General features: G+C 38.3%; 1 protein-coding gene across 3 annotated transcripts in view; it reads left to right on the top strand.

Moving 5' to 3' along the window:
* Positions 1-22,153, top strand: part of WDR64 (WD repeat domain 64) — a 137,587-nt gene that overhangs the window by 32,277 nt on the left and 83,157 nt on the right. For all 3 annotated transcript variants that reach the window (XM_032862931.1, XM_032862930.1, XM_032862932.1), the window contains one exon: positions 1,848-1,982. In XM_032862931.1, coding sequence (XP_032718822.1) covers positions 1,848-1,982 — 135 coding nt within the window. The remainder of the gene's footprint in view (positions 1-1,847; positions 1,983-22,153) is intronic.

Below are 22,153 nucleotides of genomic sequence, written 5' to 3'. Positions count from 1 at the left end.
GTGTCCAACAAGGGAGGAATAATTAATTTAAATGATTAATCATTTGGGTAAATAATTCAGATATTATATACATCTATAACAAAATGTAATAGAGTTTCCACAAATATGTTTACATATTTTGTAAATATGTCCATATAAATATAATACATTTATATGTAAAATACATATTTTTGTCAGACACCTTTTTTGGTTGGATATTTAAAATACCAAGAGTGGGGGCACCTGGCTGGCTCCATGGGTTAAGCCTCTGCCTTCAGCTCAGGTCATGATCACAGGGTCCTGGAGTCGAGCCCCACATCAGGCTCTCTGCTCAGTGGAAAGCCTGCTTCTCCCTCTCCCTCTGCCTGACGCTCCCCCTGCCTGTACTCTCTTTCTGTCAAATAAAAAAAATAAAAATAAAAATAAAAGCTTTTAAGTACCAAAGGCATTCAGTAAATCATAGTATATTAGGGAATGCCATGCACTCCCATTTAATAATATTTTGAAATATATTTAATAACGAGAATGTTCATGATAAAATATTAAGTAAAAACATTTAACTTTTCTATGTACCTCATATACACTATTAAGCACTTCATTCCAATTACGACAGGCTCTTGAATAGAAGCTGAGACATAAATTTTCTTTCTGAGATTTTTGTCACCCGTCAGAAAATTCCATGGCCTCTTTCCCATCCCTGTTTCCATTAGCTGGATATGTTCGAAATGAGACGGGGGATCTGAGGAATCTGAGGAATCTGGGTACAGCTAAATGAATGATAATTTGCACTGGTTCTTTTGGGTGATTATTTACATGTAGATGATTTAATCATATAGAGATCTTCATGTACATGATTTAAATTATTCAAGACTGAAGTGTATAGATGGGCTGAGTGGGGAGGCTTGTTCTTACACCAACAGATTCTCTAACTAACAAAATGAAAAGTATTAAGGCCAAAGTGGTAATTAAACTCTGGAGCTATCATTAATGTTTTCCTGCAGTAGATATTCACATAATTCATTCATTTTAAATGCGTGGGGGTAAGGGCATGGGTAGAAAATACCGGTATGCAAAATGTTGTACAAATTAAAGAAGGAAGTAGCCAGCACCAGAGTCCAAATTTTAAACACAGTCTGGCGTGGAGGAAGAAATCTCTCTACTCTGTTTAATCCCATATTGTCGAACATTCCCGCCTTGAGTTCTAAACACCTCTACTCCTCAACCCGAATCTCAGGAACTTGGGAACAAGAATTTTACCTTAGTCATCCTTATGTCCTTTTACCTGGGATACAGTAGGCGCTCAATAAGCATTGTGAATGAGGAAACAAATATACCATAAAACAGGAGTAAATAGAACAACGGGAAGATGGTTTCCTCCAGGTTAAGACAAGAATTCTACCATAAAAGTTTTGACCCCTAATACTAAGTCTGTCACTGAAATGTCCTGTGCACTGATGAGCCAGGCTTTGGAGCCAGGAATACAACTGTCCCAGCCTCAGCTTCAGTAGAAACAGGGACTACCGGGGACTACAAATTTCCCCAGTTTTCTAGTTCTGAAAGTATTCATGGGAAATATGAACATGAATTGACTCATCCAAAGCAAAATGAAACACAGTCCCTTTGGATGACCCGAATTTCTCAGCAAAGTGAGGATAATAGTGCCCGTATTAGACAGAGACGCTTCTAGGTTATTCCTTGAATTCTGAATCTACAGCTCGGTATTTGATTTGATAAATACATTTTTATTTTTCCATTTTAAATATGCTAGATGATAAATAGTTAAAAGTGGTATCACGTACACGATGGTGTCCCATGTGCAAGCTTGTGTGTGTCTAACGTAACCCCTCCCTTTTTTCTTCTCTTCGCAGTGTTAAAAGGAAGCTGCATAATGACTGGGTGATGAAAATTAGATACATTACACCTCTAAGCTGCTTTGGGTCCTGCTCCTTAGACAGTGTTCATTCCCTGGTTTTGGAATCCTTGAAGAGACTTGAGGATAATTTGTAAGTACAGTAGTTTGTGTACATGAACTTTCTGCGACTTCAGACTTTTTACAACTACTAAGACCATGACGGCCCTGGAGTTTTCAAACTAGTTTTTAGAAACATCAGGTGTGAGTGATTCCATTTACTTGACAAGATTAATTACCTTTTTAGGAAGTCATGGATGTTACTCATGCAAATTGGAATATGATGTGTCCTCCTAGCAACAGTTTTGCTCATCTGTTGTTTATTGCCACAATCTTTGGAATAAATCAATACAGGTGCATCTATAACCATATTGTTATAGTTCTGGGGGTAAGACTCATTCTTACATGTCAACCGGCTAACCTATGAGTGTCTGTAGCACAAACATCATGTTCCATGTATAATAAAGACATGAAATGGCTTTCTTATAGACAGGTGCATTTGAAGAGTATGTAGTCTTATTTTTAATCTGGTTAAATATTTATTGATAACTATTCATATGAATAATTACATAATATAACCATAACTATATAGTACTTATGTGTTAATAATTATATTTACATATGATAACTATAAAACAGATGCTATACTTCAATTTTCAGTTTTAAAAATACGTTGTTATATGCTACAACATGGATAGACCTCAAAACATGATGCTAACTGACAGAAGCCAGACACAAAAGACTGCACATTCAATGATCCCATTTATATCAAATGTCCAGAAAAGGCAAATTTATAGAGATAGAAAGTAGATCAGTGGATGCCAGAGGTGGTGGTAAGAGAAGGGAACTGAAGTAGAAACAGGGAAACTTTTTGGGATATTGAAATTGTTCCAAAACTTACTGTGGTGATTGTTATACAACCATATAAATTTACTAAAAATAACTGAATTGTACATTTACAAATCAGTGAGTTTTGTGTTATATAAGTTATACCTCAACAAAACTGTGTTAAAAATGGATAGAGACTTCTAGTTTCCAGTCTAGCATGTGGAGTTTGGAAGTCATCACTTGGCCCTAACAGCAGGTGAAAAAGACAAAATTAAAAAATCAACAGCTCTTCTTAAATCTTTCTTAAATACTTAAAGAAGTGAAGTCACAGATCAAACTGCTGTCCTCAAATTTGGAGAGATAGGCATATACTAAGAATCACAACTTACCAGAGCAGAAATCCACAAACATATACCTCTGGGAAACCAATATACTGTGATAGAAAACCTAAATTGTGATTGACAAATCACTGGGGGCTCAACATAGAAAAGTCCGGGAGTTAAAAACTCCAAGGACCTAGTTAAAGGGGTCCCCATACTTTTGTGAATTTTACTTCCAGGAGCTCAACCAGTTTCCCACAGTGAATATTGGAAACTCCTCTCCTGCTTCTGATGGGGAAGAGGAAAATGCACCACATTCAAACACACCCAAACATTCTGTTCTTAACAAAGTCTGTCCTCAAGCAAAACCATCTTACCAGATCCTAAACTATTGGGGTTTTATCAAAGACTAAATACCCTTGGAGAAGGAAATAACTCTAGCTTTCACACAGGAGAAGCGAAATACCAAATCCAGTCCACTCTAGTCATCCTGACTCACCTAAGGGAAGGGAGGCTGCAAAACCATTGTGAAGTTCACAGTTCAGGGACACGGGCTCACCTAAAGACTGAGACCTAATCAAAGGACTGTAGACCACTTTCGTTTCATCCCACCCACCTTACAGCCTCATTATTAAACGCCTATTTGCAGCAGTTCCTTTTACACAATAGATTATGTCCTGCTATCAAAAAAAAAAAAAAATGTACAAGGCATACCAAAATGCAAAAACAGTTTGAAGATATAGAGCAAGTATCTAATTAAACTCAGATGCAGCAGGGATATTGAAATCAGAAGACTAGGAAGGTAAAATAACTATGAGTAATATGGTAAGGGCTCTAATGCATAAAGTAGACACCATGCCAAAAAAAAAAAAAAAAAACCAAGATAGGTAATATAAACAGAGGGATAGAAATTTTAATAATCAAAAAGAAATGCTAGAGATTAAAAAAAAATAAAGAATGCCTTTGATTGGATCAAAAGTAGACTGACATGCTTGTGGAAAGAATCTCTGGACTTCAGAATACATCAATACTTGTTTCAAAAATAGTAAATAAAAAAAGGGAGAAAGAAGACTGAAAAAAAATGGAACAGAATATCCAAGAACTATGGAACAACCATAAGAGTTATATACATAATGGGAATTCTAGGAAAATAAAGAGAAAAAGGAAAAGAAGAAATATTTGAAGCAATGGTGACTGAAAATTTCCCCAAATTAATGTCAGATACAAAACCACATTATCTATTGAGCTCAGAGGACACCACACAGGATAAATGCAAAAACAAAAATTATACTTAGGAATAACACATCCAAACTGTAGAAAATTAAAGATGAAGAAAAAAATCTTGAAAGAAATCAGAGGGGAAAAAATTGTATCCAACTTCTCTTTAGAAACCAGGCAAGGAAGACAAAAATAAAATATTTAAAGAGTTGAGAGAAAAATTATGCCAAAACAATTTTTTCTACAAAATTATCTTCAAAGTAAAGGATAGATAAAGACTTTTTCAGATGAAAAAAATTGAGTGAATTTGTTGTCAGTGGGCCTGCCTTCCAAGAAATGTTAAAAGACGTTCTTCAGGAAGAAGAAAAATAATGTAGCTGAGAAACTCAGATTCACATACAGAAAGGAAGAGCATTACTGAAGAAAGAAGTGAAAGCAAAATAAAAACATTTATTTTTTTACTCTTTTTTTTTGTTTAAGATTTTATTTATTTATTTGACAGGCAGAGATTACAAGTAGGCAGAGAGGCAGGCAGAGAGAGAGAGGAGGAAGCTGAGCAGAGAGCCCGATGTGGGGCTCGATCCCAGGACTCTGGGATCATGACCTGAGCCGAAGGCAGAGGGCAGAGGCTTTAACCCACTGAGCCACCCAGGCGCCCCTATTTTCTTACTTTTAATTGATCTAACAGGTAACGGTTTGTTCAAAATAATGCCAACAATGTGTTGAGATATATATGTGTATATATGATAAAGGAATATATAACAGCACTCACAGGGAAATTTATAACATTGGCTACATATATAGAAAAGAAGAAAGACATGGGGCTCCTTGGTGGCTTCAGTTGGTTAAGCATCTGCTTTCAGCTCAGGCCATGATCCCAGGGTTCTGGGATCCATCCCTGCCTTGGGTTCCTTGCTCAGCTCTCCCTCTGCTCCTCCCCCCAAGGTGGGCATGCTTGTTCTCTCCTCAGATAAGTAAATAAAATCTTTAAAAAGAAGAAGAAGAAGAAGGGAGGAAGGTCTAAAATCAATAATCTGAGCTTCTACCCTGGAAACAGAGAAAAAGAGAAATTGTACAAAGTAAGCAGAGAAAAAAATAATAAAAATTACAACAGAAATCAATAAAATTTAAAAAAAGGAAATCAGTAGAGAAAATCAATAGAACCAAAAGCTGTTTCTTTGAAAAGATCAATAAAATTGATAAGCCTATACCCAGGCTAAGGAGAAAACAGAAGACACAAATTGTTACTATCAGAAATAAAGAAAGTAACATCACCACAAATCCTACAGACATTAAAAAGATAAAGGAATATTATGAGCAAGTCTATACCCACAAATTTTTTAAATGTATGATTTATTTTCTCCTCTTACCTTTTTTCTTTTCTTTAAGTAGTCTCCATGCCCAAAGTGGAGCTCAACACAGGGCTTGAACTCACAACCCTGAGATCAAGACCTGAGCTGAGACCAAGAGTTAGGCACTTAACCAGCTGAACCACCCTGGTGTCCCTATGCCCACAAATTTGACAATCTAGGTGCAATGGACCAACTCCTTGAAAGATACAATTTGCCAAAACTCACACAAGAAGACAGGTAATCTAAGTAGGCCTATATTTGTTAATGAACTTGAATTAATAATAAATAACCTTCTAAAACAAAAAGCATCAGGCCTAAATGGATTTAATGGTGAATTCTACCACATACTTAAGGAAGAAATTATACCAATTCTCTACAATCTCCTCCAGATAATAGAAGCAGAGGGAAACTTCCTTACCCATTCAATGAGGCCAGTATTACCCTAATACCAAACCAGACAAAGACATTATAAACAAAGAAAACTACAGACCAATATTTCTTTTGAGTATAGATGCAAAAATCCTCAACAAATAATAACAAATTAAATTTCATAAGATATAAAAAGATATAAAAAGAAGTATACACCATGACCAGATATGCAAGGCTGGTTCAACATTTGAAAATTATTTAATGTAATCCATTATATCAACAGCCAAAGAAGAAAAATTACATGATCACATGGTGCAAAAAAAGCATCTGACAAAATCTATCTATTCGTGATAAAAACTCTAAATCAAGACACAAACCTTATATTTTTCAAACACACACACACACACACACACACACACACACCTCAAAATGGATCGTAGATGTAAATGTAAAACACAAAACTATAAAACTCTTAGAATAAAATCTAAATAGGAACTTTATAGATACAATACCAAAGGAAAGGAATGGATGATAAGCTAGACTTCATTAACATTAAAAACTTAGGCTCTGCAAAGACACCGTCAAAACAACAACAACAACAAAAGCCACAGACTAGGAGAAAATATTGCAAAAGGCATATCTGATAAAAGGACTCTTATCCAAATAATTTTTATCCAAAAATATACCAAGAACTCTTAAAACTCAACAATAAGAAAACAAACAACCTAATTTTAAAAAACAGGTCAAAAGATCTGAAGAGACACCTCACCAAAGTAGGCATAAAAATGTCAATAAGCACATGAAAAGACATTCCACATCATAAGTCATTAGAGAAAGGTAAACTGAAGCCACAAGAAATATGGCAAACCCATAAGTAACATCATACTCATTGAAAGATAAAAGCTTTTCCTCTAGGATCAGGAACAAGACAAAGATGTACACTTTTACCACTTTTATTTGACATCGTATTTGAAGTCCTATCCAAAGCAAGCAAGAAGAAAAAGAAATAAAAGGTATTCAAATTGGAAAGAAAGAAGTAAAACTGTCACTATTTCCAGATGACATGATATTACATATAGAAAGTCCTGAAGACTCCAGCAGAAAGCTGTTAAAACTAATAAATTAATTCAGTAAACTGCAGGACACAAAATCAAATACTCAAATATGCAAAATATATACAAATATACAAGAATTAGTAGTGTTCTACACAATGATAATGAACTATTGGAAAGAAAAATTAAGAAAATAATCCCATTTACAATTGCATCAAAAATAAAACAAATTAGCTATGAATAAATTTCACCAAGGAGATGGAAGACTGAATACTGTTTGACATTAATGAAAGAAATTGAAGAAGATACATGTAAATGGAAAAGATACTCCATGCTCATGGATTGGAGGAATCAATATTGTCACAATGACCATACTACCCAAAGCAATGCACAGGTTCAATGCAATCCTTATCAAAATTCCTACAGTATATTTTCACAGAAATAGAAGAAACAATTCTAAAATTTGAATGGAACTGCAAACAGCCCCAAATAGGCTAAGCAGTCTTGAGAAAGAGTAACAAAGCTGGAGACATTATGCCGTCTGATTTCAAACTATATTGCAAAATTATAGTAATCAAAGTAGTATGGCATAGGTCTAAAAACAGACATGGAACGGAATAGAAATTCCAGAAATAAACTCACAATATACAACCAATTAATTACAACAAAGAAGACAAGAATACACAATGGGAAAGGACAGTGTCTTCAATAAATGGTGTTGGGAAAACTGGACAGCCACATGCAAACGAATAAAACTGGACCCCTATCTCACACCACACACAAAAATTAACTCAAAGTGGATTAAAGACTTGAATGTAAGAACTAAAGCCATAAAACTCCTAGTGTAAAACATAAGTGGGAAGATCCTTGACATTGATCTTTGCTGTGGCATTTTGAATCTGACACCCAAAGCAAAAGCAACAAAGGTAAAAGTAAACAAGTGAGACTACATCAAACTAAAAAGCTCTGTATAGCAAAAGAAATCAGCAGCAAAATGAAAAGACCACCTACTAAATGGGAGAAAATATTTGCAAACTATACATCTGATAAGGGGCTAATATCCAAGTGTGTGTGTGTGTGTGTGTGTGTGTGTGTGACTCATACTACTCAAAAGCAAAAAATCGAATTAAAAAATGGACAGAAGTTCTGAATAGAATTTTTTTTCAAAGAAAACACAGATGGCCAAAAAGTACATGAAAAGGTGTTCAACATCAGAGAAATGCAAATCAAAACCACAATGAGATATCACCTCACACCTGTTGGAATGGCTAAAGTCATCAGCATTTTCATGGAACTAGAACATATAATCCTAAAATTTGTATGGAACCAGAAAAGACCTCAAGTAGCCAAAGGAATGTTGAAGAAGAAAACCAGAGCTGCAGGCATCACAATTCTGGACTTCAAGCTCTATTACAAAGCTGTAATCATCAAGACACTATGGTACTGGCACAAAGACGGACAAATAGATCAATGGAACAGAATAGAGACCCCAGAAATGGACCCTCAACTCTGTGGACAGCTGATCTTCAGCAAAGCAGGAAAGAATTTAACCAAGGGAAAAAAGACTGTCTCTTCAAAAATGATGTCGGGAAAATTGGACAGTCACGTGCAGAAGAATGAAACTGGACCATTTTCTTACACCATACACAAAAATAAACTCAAAATAGATGAAAGACCTCAGTGTGAGACAGGAATGCATCAAAATCCTAGGGAAGAACAGGGGCAGCAACCTCTTTGACCTCAGCCACAGCAACTTCTTGCTACATATGTCTCCAAAGACAAGGGAAACAAAAGCGAAAAGGTACTGTTGGGACTTCATGAAGATAAAAGCTTCTTTACAGTAAAGAAAATAGTCAGCAAAACTAAAAGGCAACCTATGGGAATGGAAGAAGATATTTGAAAATGTCTTATCAGGGGGTGCCTGGGTGGCTCAGTGGGTTAAGCCTCTGCCTTTGGCTCAGGTCATGATCTCAGGGTCCTGGGATCGAGCCCTGCGTTGGGCTCTCTGCTCAGTGGATAGCCTGCTTCCCCCCCTCTCTCTCTGTCTGCCTCTCTGCCTACTTGTGATCTCTGTCTGTCAAATAAATAAATAAATAAAATCTTAAAAAAAAAAAGTCTTATCAGTTAAAGGGCTACTATCCAAAGTCTTTAAAGACTTAGTGAACTCAATATCCATAAAACAAAAAATCCAATCAAGAAACGGGCAGAAGACATGAATAGACATTTCTCCAAAGAAGACATACAAATGGCCAAGCAGACACATGAAAAAAGGCTCCACATCACTCAGCATCAGGGAAATACAAATCAAAACTGCAATGAGATACCACCTCACACCAGTCAAAATGGCTAAAGTTAACAAGTCGGGAAACAACAAATGCTGGCCAGGATGCTGAGAAAGGGGAACCCTCCTGCACGTTCTCACAAATGCAAACTGGTGCAGCTTCTTTGGAAAACAGTATGGAGGTTCCTCAAAAAGTTAAAAATAGAGCCAATACAACCCAGCAATTGCCCTACTAGGTATTCAACCAAAGGATAAGAACATAATGATTCAGAGGGGCACATGCACCCCAATGTATAAAACAGCAATGTCCACAGTAACCAAACTATGGAAAGAGCCCAGATGTCCATAGACAGATGAATGGATAAATGTGTCCACGCACACACGCACGCACGCACGCACAGCGGAATATTACTCAACCATGAAAAAGAATGATATCTTGCCATTTGAAATGACATGGAAGGAACTAGAGGGTATTATCTAAGCAAAATAAGTCAATGAGAGAAAGATAAATACCATATGATTTCGCTCATGTGTGGGATTTAAGAAACAGAACAGATGAACATAAGGGAAGGGAAGGAAAAATAAAACAAGATGAAAGTTGAAAGGAAGACAAACCATAAGAGACACTGAACTCTAGGAAGCAAACTGAGGGTTGATGGAAGGGAAGTGGGTGAGAGGAAGGAATAATTGGGTGATGGCCAGTAGGAAAACAATACAGAAGTTCCTCAAAAAATTAAAAATACAACTACCATATGATGCAGTGAGTGATTCCATTTCTGGGTATTTACCTGAAGAATATAAAACATGAATTCAAAAAGTTATATGGACCCCACGTTTATTACAGTATTATTTATAATAGCCAAAATATGGAAACGAAGTAAGTGTCCCTTGATGGATGAATGGGTAAAGAAAATTGGTACATCTGTAGAATGCCATATTATTCAGCCACAGAGAAAAGAATGAAATCTTGCCGTTTTTGACAGCATGGATGAATCTGGAGGCTTATATCAAGTGAAATAAGCCAGACACAGAGAGACAAATCCTGAATGGTATCACTTATATGAGGGATCAAAAAAAAAATCAAGCTCATGAAAACTAAGAGTAGAAAAGTGGATGCCAGGGGCTTGGGTGTTGGGGAAATAGGGAAAAGTTGGAAAAATGTATAAACTTTCACTTATCTGAGGATCTAGTGTGTAACATGGTGACTGTAGTAGATAACACTATATTGTACAACTGAAATTTACTGAGAGTAGAACTTAAATATTCTCGGAAGAAAGAAAGAAAGAAAAAAAGAAAAAAAGGAGAAAGAGGAAATGGAAGGAAGGTAGGGAAGGAGGGAGGGAGAAAGGAAGGAAGGGAGGGAGGAAGAAAGGGAGGAAAAGAAGGGAAGGGAAAGAAGGAGGAAAGGAAAGAAAGAGGGGCATCTGAGTGGTTCAGTTGGTTAAGTGTCAGACTCTTGATTTTGGCTCAGGTCATGATCTCAGGATCATGTTGAGATTTTGTCTCTCTCCCTCTACCCCTTCCCCGCTCTCTCTCTCTCTCTCTCTCTCTAAATAAAAAAAGAAAGAGAGAGACAAAAAGAGAAGAAAAAAAGAAAAGGGTAAATATGTGAGGTAATGGGTAATTAATTAACTCGATGGAGGGGAATCCTTTTCATAGTGTATTCATACACCAAATCCAAAAACCCCGAAAAGATAAAAAACAGAACAAAACACTAAGGGTCAAACCTTAAAACTATAAAACCCCTCCTTGATGATTTAATTCCATTCTTTAAAATTCAATTTCCTTGATTGTAATTATTTTTTTTATGAATTTCAGCCTTTCTATCTAAAGAGTGGGTGAGTTGCAATGACATTGCATCATAGCTGGAGGACTTGGGTTCAACTAAAAGGCGGCTGGGAAAGTGGTGTTTGGCTTACTAACAATGCCCAGATAATAACTCCCAGATCCTTCTTATTGAGTTCTTTTTTTTTTTTTTTTTTTTTTTAAAGAGAGAGAGTGGGAGAGAGAGTGTGCGCAAGCTGGAGGTGAGGGGCAGAAGGAGAGGGAGAGATAGAATCCCAACCAGCAAGCAGGCTCCATGCCCGATCTCCCGACCCTGAGATCATGACCTGAGCCAAAAGCAAGAGGCAGCGGCTCAGCCAACTGAGCCACCCAGGCGTCCCTCTATTGAGTTTTTAAATGAAATGCACAAAATGTGAGAGGAAAAGGGAGCCTCCACTCATATAGAGCTAGAATTTCTTTAAATTCCAAGATTTCAATTTAAGAAACAGACTAACAAAATTAGAAATTTTATGGAAGAAAAGAGTATCACATCTCTAAAATGACTGACTACCCTACATTTTCTTGAAAGTTAGAGTCTTCATGAAAGACACATATTTCCCCCTCATTTAGAAAAAGATAAAAATGTTTATCTTGATGTATAACATATTGCACTGAGAAAATGAAGTAAAAACTTTTCATAGCACATTGAAAACAGTTTCATTTCTTAACATCAGATCTGATTCCACAAACATCATTTCTATGGCATAATTAATTTTCATTTAGTTTCTGTAACATAATTAACTATTAGTGATTATACTCTGGCATTTTATTTTTTTATTTTTTTTATTTTTTTAAAGATTTTATTTATTTATTTGACAGACAGAGATCACAGGTAGGCAGAGAGGCAGGCAGAGAGAGAGGAGGAAGCAGGCTCCCCGCTGAGCGGAGAGCCCGATTGCGGGGCTCGATCCCAGGACCCTGAGATCACAACCTGAGCCAAAGGCAGAGGCTTTAACCCACTGAGCCACCCAGGCGCCCCTACTCTGGCATTTTAAAGGAGTGCATTTCTGAAACATTTAATTAAGAGATAGATGCAACTTAATTTCTAATTGATTTGTATTATGTTGGCAATTTATAATACATTCATACCTATATGGGAAACCATATGAAATACAATGGCCCCTATGAAAGATGTATATTCTCCTTCAACATCCAGAGAAAAGATTGTCATCTCCAAGATACACAAATCTACAGACATGATTTTACCAGCACAAATATTTCTGGTACATTCACCAGGGTAATTCTAACAGTCAATATGGTAACTGGAAAAATATACACAGGTCATGTACTTCAGCCTTTAATCCAGAAGTGTATCAGTAATTCAATGAACATTTTTAAAGATTTTTATTTATTTATTTGAGAGAGAGAGAGACAGAGAGAGAGGGGGAACACAAGCAGGGGGAATAAGGGAGGGAGAAGCAGACTTCCCACAGAGCAGGAAGCCCAATGCAGGGGTGGATGCCAGGACCCTGGTTTCATGACCTGAGCCAAAGGCAGACACTTAATGACTGAGCCACCTGGCTGCCCTGGTTCAACAAATATTTACTAAGTCACTATGTGTTAAGCACCGTGGACAATACAATATGTTCAAGGCTTGTCCCCTGCTTTTAAGTACTGGAAATCTAAGTGAGAAGACAGGAAATGCAGCCGTAATCCCAACGGCATGCAGAAGTCCGCTCATATCAGTTTGTAAGAGCGGACTGCTAAGATTTCAAGAAATTTGACAAACTTACTGAATACTACCATCATTTAAATGTAATTTTATGAACTCACAATTCCATTATATGAAAACCAAAAGCAATAAATACTCAAAACTCATCACTTTTTATTTTACTACATTTTACTGTTATGTATGTTCTTGAGGGTTTTATGACCTTAGGGACATAGGACTACTATATAATGGTGTTCAACTGTGTAACTTTCCCCAACCCCAAGTTCAGAGATGTCATCTTGCTAGTTTGAAATTAGCTACCTTAAGAATAGTTATACCATGGAAAACAGCTAATGTTATAAACCAACAACCTCCCTGAGCCCCACTTCCCTGGCCCTTGCTCAGTATTAAACATTTACAGGCGCACAACTGGTCAGTAAGATAGGATAATTCACATTGCAAGCAGAGCGTGTTAAATTTCAGTTGAATGGCTTATAGTTATAGGCATCACAGGAGCTCAGAAAAGGGAGTAATAAATGATAGTATTCTAGCAAGCCCTAGAGAGAAGAATAAGTCTTTTATAGAGGATTATGATAATAAATTTGGCAGGGATATTATTAAATAAGATAGGTTATGGCAGCTAATAATAAGCATGCCAAGTTGGCTTCTGAATGAATTAAGGGACTTATTTCTTCTTAAAGTCTGTCTTTACGTTGGTGTATTTAGCTGTGTATTGGCACTCTCACATTGCAAAATAGAAATCAACACATTGTTCTGAAGAAGCATCTAGAAGTTTTGTCTTCGGAAAACCCACTATCCCTCCCTGGCCGCTGTGTCTTACATTTCTGGCTCTCGAAGGCTGTGACTCTCCCTATGCCTTTTCAGTGGCCTAGTGAGGTCTCTAACTCTTTATCTTCCCCATTCGCTCCAATTTCGTCAGCTCCCTCCTTGACCTCCTTCTCTCCCTCAGCACCTGGAGCCCAGACTCATCATCTGAGCTCCTATCTCACCAACGTTCTTCTGTGCTATGCACCCCCTTCTGCCATGCACCAGTCAGCAGAATCCCAACCCTTCTGCTCAACAGAGCCCTTCGCCCCTCCTCCCAGACCTTTGTGTCCTCGTTTCTCCCTGCTTGGTCCCCTCAGACTATTGCCAGCTCCAGCTCTGCTTACTCTCCACAGATGTCCCATCCTACGTGACCACAAAAGCCTGAGGCCTTTAGAATAATTCCCAGCAGCCCAAATCTTTTGGAATCTTCTATATCCACACCTATCCTTGATCTTTTCTTTTTGTTTTAGAGGTTGAGACATCAAACATTTCATCATTGGCCTTGCAATTTTTAAACTTCTTCTGCAGGATCTTACTATTCTCATTTCTCCCACTCTCTCATTTCCACCTATAGTACTCGAGTCTTTTCTAATGTGAGTAATATTTTGCTTAGCATATAATCTCCTTTGAACTCTTATACTATACCTCTTCCAGAAAAAGTACTCTTCATTCACTATCTCCACTACTTTGACATTACTTGTTCCCTCTATAATCCTCTCTCGTATAACCTTTCCCCATCCTACTCTGTAGAAGAGACTCTCAAGTTGGCCAATGTCCACATTGCATAACTGAGAGACACTGAACGTGTCAGGTAGCCTCAGGACATTCAGCATTACTTATCTTACTCAGTAAAACTCTATTCTCTTGCCTTTTGGGAAGCCAGAGTTTTCTCCTGGTATCTTACTATTCCTTTTCTTTATGACTCCTCTTTTTGGTGTCTGCTATTGAATGGGTGTTCTCTAAAGTACTCTCCCTAGACAACTTTAATTCTCACTTTCTAGGCACTTCTTGGGTGATGTTCCTCCTCTCTAGCCTACTAAGACCTATATGCTGATGAAATCCAAGCTATTTTGGATTTTGGACTTAGTATACCTGCTCACCGTCTCCACTTGGATATCTTATAACCCCTCAGACTCATATGTTCATAACTGAACTTAACTCCCCCACTTCTCAATCTATATATTATATAGGATTTTTTATTTCTCTTGATCCATCAAATCATCCTAGGCAGAAATCTGGCAACCCCTCGTGATTCCTTCCATAAACGACCAATCAACAAATTCGTCTGTGTTCTCTTATGAACACTTGTTGAATCTGTCTTATCTTCTGTATCTCTATCCACCTAGGCTATGATCTCCAACTGGTATCTTGCCTCAATTTTATTACTGCCAAAACTATTGTCTATTAGTCTTCCAGAGTATTCTTATGAAGATGATACCCAACCACCTCAATAGCTTTCATGTTTCTCCATCCCCTACCATAGCACTTCCATAGTCTGGTCCTGCCAGCCTCTTCATGTCGTTCCCTTCTCTGCCTTATACTTAGGTTTCTTTAACTCCGAGCCCGTGGCTGCTCCCTGGATAATCATGCTGGGAGTTTGTACATGTTTAGTGCCTGAAATACTCTTCCCAATCTCCCTCTCCTCCTTTCCTTCAACCTCCATAATCTTTTTTTTTTTTTTTTTTGGAAAAGAGGAAAAGTTTTTGTTTTTATTTTTTTTTCCAATTTTATTGAGATGTAATTGACCCCATAATCCTTCAAGGGTCAGATGATACCAACTCTAGGAAATTATTCGAACTCTGAGTACCTCTTTTCCCAACTGGGTTAGGTATCTGTTTCGTGCCTCAGTCTCTTTATTTATTGTTTTTTAATTATGTTTAAGGGTGTGTCTTTGGAAGACACCAAGCTTATTGAGAGTTATTAATATACCCAACATTATCTAACTAATTATCTTATGACTTGAGGAATTTGACCACTCTAGAAGAAACTCTAGAGCCTGAATATTTATTTGTTTAGCAAATAACTTACTGATGAGTTAATACGTTTGAGACACTGTTCTATATGCTGGGAATTTAAAAATGAGTAAGACTAGGTCCTTGATCTTGTGTCTAATGAGAGAGAAAACAAAGACATTCCCACAGAGGATGATAAATGTCGTAATATAGATATTAGAGAGGTATAGAGAGGAGCAGAAGAGAGTTCTTAGAACATCTTACATAGGATTTTGAAGGGAGAAAAATTGGAGAAGGCTTCCTGAAGAAGGTGTCATGCATGCTGAGTTTTGAAGATCTGGTAAGGGTTAGCCAGGCAAGCCATTCCATGAGAGTGGATAAATAGACACATGAAAGAGCTGGCATTTACGAAGGTATGGAAATGAAAAATAGTGAGTTCTAGAAACTCACTATAATTAGAGCACAGAAAGGGAGAAGGGTTGGGAAAGGTGAGGAGGGACAAGCCAAACATGAAAAAGCCTGCACACCAGACTGAAGACCTGGAGTATTAACCTGAGAGCTATACGAGCTATTGAATTCTTGGGCCAGGATAATGGTCAATGAGGAGTTCTTGACAAACTGCCCTAGCAGTGAGAATGAGAATGGGTTGGGGAAGGAGGAGATGACTGGGAAGATAGGGTAATAGTTCAGAAAGGAGCTGACGAGAGCTGGAACTCAACTGGTAGAAGTGAGAGTGGAGAGAGACCAGATCCATATATAATTTATCAGCATTGGCAACCTACTAGACGAGAGGAACAAAAAGAATCTAAGTTTCATTTTTTCGTTGGCAACAGTATTTTTTGCATATGTATTATATACCAAAAACCGTTCCAAGAATTGATAAACGGTATGCAAAAAAGACCAACTCTCCTCCCTTGGAGCACATATTCTAGGGGGAAAGACATAATCCAGTAAATGATACAAATTTAGGAAATGAAGTAGGGTTACAGGATGAAGTGACTGGAGGCATATTTTTGATAGGATGGTCAGGAGCGAGTACTCTGGGGAGCTCATGGTTGAGCAAAGAGCCTTATGAGGTGAAGAGCCAAATCATGGACGATCCAGAGGAATTCTGAGAGCCGCGGAAGGCTGCTGGGCTTCTGGCTGGGAGGGCTGTTGGCTTGGCCTTGCTGTTTCCTAGGAGAGAATGTGAGTAAAGGAGTATGTTGACAAGGAAGCAAAGGAGTTCAAATGTCACTTCGGCCACTTGTTGGTTGAGTGGTCTTGGGGATGTTACTTACCTGAACCTCAATAACCTCGTTAATGAAGGGGGATCATACTTTTTAATCTCCCAGGACTCTTGTATTACTCAAACAAGCTGAAATGAGTGAAGGTCTCTTGAAAACTGTAAAATACCATAACAGTTAAAAGGGTTATTATTTGCTTGTAGACATTTATGATGTTTCAGAAAGAATTGATTTTTAAAGAACACTTTGATTTCTGTGTGCTGTCAAAATCCAGAATAATGATGGTACTGGGGGAAAAGAAAGGCACTAATCTTTTTCTTAGGAAAAAGTTATGACAGGGCTTTCTTTTCCTTTCTCCAAGCATTAAGATCTTTCAATCAAGTGGTGATTCTTGTGTTAGGTTTTAAATAGGATAGTAATCTTTTTGCTCTCATTTAGATCGCATACGTTCTTTTTGTGAGGGCAAATATGTCCTTCAACTAGCAGGATCCAAGGCAAATCTAATTCCCTTTTTTCACCCCAGTGGAGTAACCTCAAGAGCAGGACTTAGTTGTTCACACTCTCCTTATTTTATTCCTTCTTTATGTTGTATCCCAATCCATTTTCCTGTGTATGCACGCACACACACACACACACACACACACACACACAAAGGCAACCATTCTGTTGGGTTTAATATATCTTTTTGTTTATACATTTCCTTAAAAATATATATTTGTATATATTTTTAGTTTATGTAATGGTATTACAGGGAATTTAAATTCCTACCCTGCTCCAGTGTTCCGCAGACTTGGTACTTAGTAGCTGTAAACGCTTAGATTTGCTGGAAGGTTTTATTTTTCAGACTAGCCAGTACTTTCTCATCCATGCTCTGGAAAGTGTCTATTTTGCAAGTCAGGAGTTTGTCTCTGAGCCCAATTCTGAGCTTCCTAGTATTTACCATAACGCCTGGGACGTGGCTGATGATACATTCAGCTGGAGAGAGTCAGGATACGGAGGTAAAAATACTCAAGACAGCCTCAGCAAACGGTGATCATCGATCTATTCAGTCAGATTCTGGCTGAGCTTTTCAGCGGTTTCCTTGGGCCACTCTCGTAAATCTAGAAGCTATAGAGATTTCTCAAGTGATGCGGTATAATAACATTTTCCCGAAACGCCGGTACCGTTGGAGAGTCATCTCAAGAGAAGGACAGTCAGGTCCTCTTCATCGCTAGATTCAACATATCCCTATTTCTGCAATTTCCTATAATGAGTCTTAAGTTGAGCCAGATGAAACTGCAATTACACTAATACATGATCGGCCAGCTGTTAAAATGGGAGCCAGCACGACTCCCAAAAAGGCAGGGAAAAAACTCCTCTCGAAAAAATTTCCATTTCAAGCATGATTACCATTTTGGTTATAATTTTGTATGGTAATTTCACAAATGGAGTTTTGTACCAGCGAGAAAATGAACATCTGCAATTAATTATGCCGTGTAGAAGAGGTTGGCCTGTTGCAACACAGAAGTTGAACCTTTAACCCTTGGCTAGTTCGACAATTCCCCAGAGAGGAGCAGCTAACTATTCAGCATTACTTTTCCTCAGTTACCCAATTCGGTGGCAGGTCATTATACGGGAAAGTGGATAGTGCCCCCCCCCCCCAGTCGGGTTGCAACAGAGCCAGGCAGAACTGGTCTCTGTCCTAGCACTCACGAGCTTTGGGACCACCGAACACCATGCGCACAATACCATTAGCTCTTCTCCATCTGTTTTCCCGTCTTTAGATGGGAAGGAAGATACCTATCTTATTGTCTTATAAAAGGCACCTAAGTTACCTCGTGTAGAGTACTGCCTTAATGCCTGGCACGTAGGACTCAGTAAATTTAAGTTCCTTTCTTTGTTCCTGTCAGAGAGATACTGAAATGCATCCAAAAAAAAAAAAAAAAAAAGAATTTGAATCCTGAGAACAGGTGGAGTGACTGTAGAGCTGTCCTGGTTTGGGCTTTGTGCTCCTGCATCTGGAGTAAGGGTCATAAAACCCCATGGGCCAACTCTAGCAGGCCACCTGTTTTTGTAACATCTGCACACCAAGAATGATTTTTCCATTTCCAAATTGCTGAACAAATCAAAAGAATAATACTTCATGCCCCCTGAAAATTAGATGAAATTCAAATTTCTTTGCTTATAAAGTTGTATGGGAACAGGGCCATGCTTGCTCATTTATGTATTATTTATGGCTGCTTTCATGCTACAGTGGCAGACTTGAGTGGTTGGGACAACAGAGCCTGTATGGCAAAGTCTGAAATATTCATTATTTGGCTCCTTAAAAAAAAAGAGGCTGCCAACTGCTGATCTAGAGTTTTCTGTTGGACTCTCCCTTGTCCCGTGGGATTGGGCACAGTATGGATCAGTGGAAGGTAATACTGCAGAGTGTGGACCACTTAAAAAAATAGCTCAGCGTAAGGCATTCTTACTTCACATCGTCTAGGAGAAAATAAAAATGCCTTCTTCCTCACTCCTTGCCTTGACTTCCACTAACTACCCCCACCTCCAAGGAGAGAAAAGATACTGGCTCAATAGCTACTCTTTATCAGTCACTGAATCCCCCCACAACCCCAGTGCCTTCCTATCTGAGTACCATCTTACATTCAATGAACAACACCCCAGTTACCCCTTTAATTTCCATCTGACTAACTTCTTCCCTCCCAGGTTTGCATTTGTGTGACAAGAGCAGGGAAGCTGAGGTGAAGGACACTGTCATTCAGTTAGGGCCTTTTGATGGGAGACTGAGTTTTTATTTTTTTGAAAGAAATTGTAAGGAAATGTTTCCCTTTCCAAAGTGCTATTTTCTCAAGAGGACCAGGGAAAACTTCAAAGGGAACTTCCCGGAATCAGTACATTTCTATTCTCTGTGATTCTGGAAAGGGGCACTGTCAACCAGGTGTTCATTTCTTAAGGATATTCAAACAGATATTTGTTGGGAGCCTTCTATGCTCAAAGTATTATGGTGTCTACATTTTATTTTCTACGGAATGGACCACGTGGGCCTACCTTGTACATGAGACCGAGCCTGGTGCCATGTGCCATGTGTGGTGTTTACGGGGCTCACTGAGACACCCTGGCCAAGTGGGTGGCCCTCCCACCCCCTCTCACCGACCACCAAATCCTTGAGGAGAGAAAACGGTGTGGAAGACCTAGGCTCAAGTCCAAACATAAAACCAAATATTTCCCTGCATTGTAAGATATGAGTAGAAACATTCTTCACTCTTTAGATGTAGAATGCTATAGAAATACCAGCTGATATTACCATAATAGATTTCTTACAAAGTGTTTGATTTCTTAGAATGGTTTGGTGTGTTTTGGTTAGAGTAAGATATACCTAGTAACAGAATAAAAAAGCAGCCATCAAAAGAAATGACATCTTGCCATTTGCAACGGCGTGGATGGAACTAGAGGGTATTATGCTGAGTGAAATAAGTCAATCAGAGAAAGACATTATCATATGATCTCCCTGATGTGGGGGGTTTGGCGGGTAGGGAAGGAAAAAATGAGACAAGATGGCATAGGGAGGGAGACAAACCATAAGAGACTCTTAATCTCAAACAAACTGAGGGTTGCTGCGGGACAGGTACGGAGAGGGTGACTAGGTTATGGACATGGGGGAGGGCATCTGTTGTGATTGCTGGGAAATGTGTAAGCCTGACAATTCATAGACCTTTCCTCTGGGGCAAATAATACATTTTATGTTAATAAAAATAATTAATAAAAAAAGAATATTATAGAGATGTGAACACACAAAAGAGCAATCTGTTCAAAAATATACAGTTGAATATGTATATAAAATATCTATTTTTGAGTTTTTTCATCAATTGACATCAATTATAGCTTTAAAAGCTGAAATAGTTAAAGGTACAGTTCATTCATTTGTAATCCATCTAACAATGTGGGCCAGAAAAATAGAGAGTATAATTCTATTGGGCAGGTATTTAAAATAACAACAACAAATGTAAATGCTAAATGTGTATAAGTTCCATTGCAGATGCTGAGAAATTGAGAAAATGATAGATTATTTTTAATGATCAACTAACAGGATATCAAATAGTTCTTTTCCTACTGCCTTGGGATTTTAACTAATGCCCCATTTTCAAGGGAAGTCTGCTGAAACATCCTCAGAATTATTACAAGTTAGTCAGAGCAGTCCTGTGACCCTTCCTGCCATTGTCCATCCCCAGCAAAGAGGGGACAACTAGCAATTCCAAAATAATTGACGAGAAGAATCAAGGAACACAGGTGTGGGACTAATTGGGGATTGTTGGGGTGAATCATCGGGTAGAAAGTGGAGGTTGGAGAGAGAACTCCCCCTACCCCAAGCCAAGTGAGGACAGCTTCAGGAGAACCCATTCCATGAGAACCTGCTCCAGAAGAGCCAAAAGGGGTGGGTGGGGAAGGCTGCTGGCTGGGCCACATTGTGACTTATGTGGCCCTGGGTACTTTGCCTTCATGGGTCCCTCCCACCATAATACTATTCAATATTCCACATGATTTTTGATATAACTTTAAATACGTCCATATTTTTTCTGTTTTAGAAAAAAGTCAGATTTTCATGGTTTCTGGAAATTTTTTTTTTTCTGATGTGAGAAAAAATGAAAACATTTATTATGACCTCAAACTTACATTTTCTTTCCTTCTGATTTTAAGAACAATTAGAGCATTTTTGTAGGACCCTGAAAGTACCATGAGCCCGAGGCACCGTGCCTTCTGCTAATGGACACATTCCTCCCTTGGACCAATGACAATGGGAGGGGCTGCGGTCACAATGACACTGCTCCGTGTGGCAAGCCAGGTGAACTGTGTCCCGTGAGACACAGTAGGTATCTTAATAGAAGCTGTGCTAATGGGAGCTGGCCCAAGAGGCCTTGTTGTCAGTGCAGGGGGACACGGGAAGAGGCCTTGTTTGGAGACAGAGGTAGAAGAAAATGGTGCCATTCCTGGTTTGTAGCCCCATGAAGCTCAGCTCAGTCCATCTACCCGCGACAGTTAGAGAGTCTGTCATTGGCAAAACTCAAAATGAGTCCCGAGTCAGAACTGTCTACTTCTTCTCTAGGACATTTAAACATTTTCACAATTCTGAATTCTGACTTAGACTTATGTTACTACATTGAGGCTTCTTTTCATGAGCTTTGAAAAAGAAAGAAAAGAATGAGGAAGTATTTTATGTACTGATTTGGAAAGATCTTCAAGATATAATATTAAGTGAAAATACAAAGAACAGAATGATATACACGACAGTGTGTGTTTAAAAGGAAAGGAAAGAACACACAAGCCTCCGAGGCAAGAGGAGAAGAAGGCCAGTTGCTTTCCTTCCCTCCCTCTCCCCACCCCCAT

Source organism: Lontra canadensis, unplaced genomic scaffold (assembly GCF_010015895.1).
Source record: "Lontra canadensis isolate GAN:19392208 unplaced genomic scaffold, GSC_riverotter_1.0 scaffold24, whole genome shotgun sequence".
Classification (NCBI taxonomy): domain Eukaryota; kingdom Metazoa; phylum Chordata; class Mammalia; order Carnivora; family Mustelidae; genus Lontra; species Lontra canadensis.
The sequence above is the reverse complement of the archived record's forward strand: the minus strand, read 5'-3'. Positions and strand labels throughout refer to the sequence as shown.